The sequence below is a fragment of the Bactrocera tryoni genome, unplaced genomic scaffold, assembly GCF_016617805.1.
Source record: "Bactrocera tryoni isolate S06 unplaced genomic scaffold, CSIRO_BtryS06_freeze2 scaffold_11, whole genome shotgun sequence".
NCBI classification, from domain to species: domain Eukaryota; kingdom Metazoa; phylum Arthropoda; class Insecta; order Diptera; family Tephritidae; genus Bactrocera; species Bactrocera tryoni.
The window spans coordinates 9,611,635-9,616,369 of record NW_024395824.1 but is presented as its reverse complement, the minus strand read 5'-3'; the positions used below and the strand labels follow the sequence as shown (position 1 = coordinate 9,616,369).

The window sequence follows — 4,735 nt, the reverse complement described above, 5'->3', positions numbered from 1 at the left end:
ACTTTCACCCGATGAACCTAATCGGAGCAATACGATTGCGAGTTGCAAATCTACAGGTATTTGTAAACTTGAATTAGTAAAGTTCATATCATTAGAAAATATTTCTAGGAGATGAGCGAATTGTCATTTGCTGAGGCGCAGCATTTGTAAAAATCTTCCATCGTCAAAGCAACACAGAACATTTTCTCGCAAATGAATAGATTTTGGAACATGTAGTTCATCTCCCCGTCTACTACACATGATTAAAGTTATGTCCTCGAGCAGTTCATCTAGTACTTCATCCATTGCATTATGACACTGTTCAGGGCGCAAGATGTCTGCAAATTTTATACAAAGAATTTTTTGAACTCTTAAAATTCGGATTATTTAATAAGCACATACCTTCAATAAAGTCCATTTCCTGAATAGCAGAACTTATTTTAAATTCGATTATTTTGCTTTTTAAACTTTGTTTAGGCATTTAATAAGTAGGAACAACAAAGCGGTAGGGGCCGACGGATTGCCGGCCGAGCTATTCAAACACGGCGGCGAAGAACTGATAAGGAGCATGCATCAGCTTTTTTGTAAAATATGGACGGACGAAAGCATGCCCAACGATTGGAATTTAAGTGTGCTATGCCCAATCCATAAAAAAGGAGACCCCACAATCTGCGCCAACTACCGTGGGATTAGCCTCCTCAACATCGCATATAAGGTTCTATCGAGCGTATTGAGTGAAAGATTAAAGCCCACCGTCAACAAACTGATTGGACCTTATCAGTGTGGCTTTAGACCTGGCAAATCAACAACCGACCAGATATTCACCATGCGCCAAATCTTGGAAAAGACCCGTGAAAGGAGAATCGACACACACCACCTCTTCGTCGATTTCAAAGCTGCTTTCGACAGCGCGAAAAGGAGCTGCCTTTATGCCGCGATGTCTGAATTTGGTATCCCCGCAAAACTAATACGGCTGTGTAAACTGACGTTGAGTAACACCAAAAGCTCCGTCAGGATCGGGAAGGACCTCTCCGAGCCGTTCGATACCAAACGAGGTTTCAGACAAGGCGATTCCCTATCGTGCGACTTTTTCAACCTGCTTTTGGAGAAAATAGTTCGAGCCGCAGAACTAAATAGAGAAGGTACCATCTTCTATAAGAGTGTACAGCTGCTGGCGTATGCCGATGATATTGATATCATCGGCCTCAACACCCGCGCCGTTAGTTCTGCTTTCTCCAGGCTGGACATGGAAGCACAGAAAATGGGTCTGGCAGTGAACGAGGGCAAGACGAAATATCTCCTGTCATCAAACAAACAGTCGTCGCACTCGCGACTTGGCACTCACGTCACTGTTGACAGTCATAACTTTGAAGTCGTAGATAATTTCGTCTATCTTGTAACCAGCGTAAACACCACCAACAATGTCAGCATAGAAATCCAACGCAGGAAAACTCTTGCCAACAGGTGCTACTTCGGACTGAGTAGGCAATTGCAGAGTCTTGGACGATTTCAACAACAGATGAGTCGACGTTCCGAGTTTTCGAGAGAAAAGTTCTGCGAAAGATTTATGGTCCTTTGCGCGTTAGCCACGGCGAATACCGCATTCGATGGATCGATGAGCTGTACGAGATATACGACGACATCGACATAGTTCAGCGAATTAAAAGACAGCGGCTACGTCATGTTGTCCGGATAGACGAAAACACTCCAGCTCTGAAAGTATTCGACGCAGTACCCGCCGGGGGAAGCAGAGGAAGAGGAAGACCTCCACTCCGTTGGAAGGACCAAGTGGAGAAGGACCCGGCTTCGCTTGGAATATCCAATTGGCGCCACGTAGCGAAAAGAAGAAACGACTGGCGCGCTGTTGTTAACTCGGCTACAATCGCTTAAGCGGTTTCTACGCCAATTAAGAAGAAGAAGAATCACATAACCCGATAACCACCTTACCGTGAACAGCCTAAATATTAAAATAGCAAAATTCACCAAAACTAACGGACTCCGAAAACGGTCCGTTATGTTTTTTATTAAGCAAACAGCTCACACAATTGTGCTATTCAGGTCTCATTATAATAGGGTAGATATTGAAGGATATAATAAAATTTAAACGCACACGCACAATTGTGCGTGCACGGTCGGAAAGGGGTATAGGCGTGTTGGTGGCTTCATGGACGTTTGGGCTTTCCAAAGAGAATTTTGCTTGCTTGAATTTGGCCACAGCTTCCTTATACACATTTCAGTGTTTCCTCGCGTTTAAGCGCCTTTTTTAATTTACGTACGGCAGATATCAATTGAAGCTGAGTGGAAGGGGAGCGATTTTACAAGCTTTTCTATTTCTCTATTAGTGATTTTTCTCTGACCAAGCGGCTTATAGTTTCTGTTTGGTGTTGGTAATACAGCTGCGTAAGTTATCATATTATTGAGTTCTCTTATGCTTTCGTCAATATGTCCTCCTGTATTTATTTTGTACTCAACATTAATGTGGCTGCTCACAAATTTTTTATATTTTAACCAATTCGTTTTATAAGATGTTAAACCCACATCTACATTATTTGGATCAACGAATATGGGTTGTTCACATAACTTTATTAGTACAGGAAAGAGATCAGAAGATATATTAGTACATGTATCAGCTGTTATGTGCGATTTATCTTTATTTTTTTTTACAGTAAAATCAATTGAATCTGGTATTTTGTTAAGATCACTAGGCCAATATGTCGGCTTACCAGGAGATATTATTTCAAGGTTATTGTGCAAATTTATAACAGTTTGATACAGCTGTCGTCTTTGCGGATCAAGTAGTTGTGAGCCCCAATACATGTGTTTTGCATTATAATCTTCACCTGCTAGAAATCTATGACCTAGCGTTCCAAAAACTCTTAAAATTGGTTGTCTGTAATTTTAAACCGAGGTGGGCAGTACATAGCCGTTAGATTTAACTCCCCGCGGCGATTTTTTATAGGATCTAAGTCCCGCAGGGGCGAACGCAGGGAAGTTTTAACACCCCAAACCCCCCAAAATAATTGAATTTTTAAATAGTAGAATTTCATTCTACATAGTCATTTGAAAATTGTAATTTGTTGTTTTCAAAGCAATCTTTCCGCCGACGATGATACAATTGTATCTTTCTTGATACTTTTTTTTCTAAATTTTGTGATTTGATACTTTTTTGTTCACAAACGGCCTATTTTGACACTTTTCTGCTGATAGAATTTAACTTTTTGAAAATATGAAAATATTAAACTAAAAACAAACCTATTGTATCTGGATAGTATTAAAAAGTTGTGGGAATGTAGGCCAATTAAAAAACCCAGAAAAATATAAACTGGACAGAGACATTTTTTTAATTTGCTTTAAAGTAATGAGTTATGAGTAAAGAGATGATGCCTTATAACTCTGTGGCTGCTGAACTGGATTTTTTTTAGATTTAAGGGGAATTGTGAGTCGAAAATGGACTTCTTTTGAAAATTATTTCTGAACTGAAAAGTCACCAATAAGGTTTCTATTATTTTTTTTTTAGAGTTTATTGTTAATCATAAGACAGGAAAAATAAAAACTCATTTATTATGACTTTCAGTTTTCTTTCCATGAGCAAACTGTTGTGAAATAAATTTAAATTAAAAAAAATTATGCTATTTGCAAAAAAATACTTGAGTGTCTTAACTAAAATGTCTATATTTTTAATAAAAACAACCAGAAAAAACTGGTCTGAATTAGATACACAACTTTACTTATTATTTGTTTTTCAAATGAAAATTTTTAAAACAACGGTTGTGCTTTTGATACTTTTTAATACTTTTTTTGTTTGGCAACATATGTATACTTCAATTTTCTAGCTCGCGGCAACACTTGTCACTAATGATTAGAGCGTGAATGAGAATAGAACAAATGAATTATGTGCGTACGTGCGTACTAAAGCCAATTTTTGCATTATCAAAACACATAAGCCTATGTTTGCAGCAAATAGACTGTGTTTTGAGCAGCTGCGTTGCTTATGCAAATAATCTGTATGCTGAAATTAGTGAAATGCGTAAGGATTCTGAACAATCGTTTAAACTAATTTTTGAATCAGTTAAAACAATAGCCGTAGAATTAGATTTAGAAATCAAAATTCCGCGTTTGGCGAAACGGCAAACTAATCGCGACAATTGTGAAGGTGAACCGGAAGAATATTACCGCAGATCAATTTATATACCGTTTTTAGATCATTTTTTGGACCAAATCAATGAACGATTTTTAAAACATCGAGAGCTGCTTTCCAAAATTGAAAACATTTTGCCAAATAAATGCATAAATCTTGACGTTATTGAGATGCAGGAGACTGTTCGTGTTTTAGAAAAGCAATGGTCCGCTGATGTAGAATCGCGCTGAACTTAGAATGTGGAAAAGGTTAAAAATCTTTTCTTCAGATTATATTTTCTAACTAAAATTTTGAATATATTTTCAGGAACTGGTTAAATCAAACAAAGAGATCCAAAACTTTTTAGACGCGTTGAATTGTTGCGATGCAAAAATTTTCAAAACAGTGCATCGTTTTTTAAAGATTGGAGCAACAATCCCTATATCTGTCGCTTCAAGTGAACACTGAAAATAAAAGAAGATTAGACTTCAATTTGTGAATAAAATAATGAAACCTTGTCTTTTTACCTAAAACCCCCCCCAAATTTTTTTTCTGCGTGCGCCACTGAAGTCCCGGTATAAAGAAATTGTTTTTATTCGTAAGATAAGTGTCTTAACTCTGTTAGCATTCCATATACAA

The 4,735-nt window shown here is 37.6% G+C and overlaps 1 protein-coding gene across 1 annotated transcript; it reads left to right on the top strand.

The window, feature by feature from the left end:
* Positions 1 to 3,960: 3,960 nt before the first annotated feature.
* On the top strand, positions 3,961 to 4,347 carry LOC120779585. Its single transcript, XM_040111928.1, has one exon. It carries the CDS (start codon positions 4,003 to 4,005, stop codon positions 4,345 to 4,347), a length of 345 nt encoding a protein of 114 aa, XP_039967862.1. The 5' UTR covers positions 3,961 to 4,002.
* The last annotated feature ends 388 nt before the right edge of the window (positions 4,348 to 4,735 follow it).

Bases quoted from the DNA above. Each gene is read 5' to 3' on its own strand.
- LOC120779585 (XM_040111928.1), top strand. From the start codon at position 4,003: ATGCGTAAGGATTCTGAACAATCGTTTAAACTAATTTTTGAATCAGTT.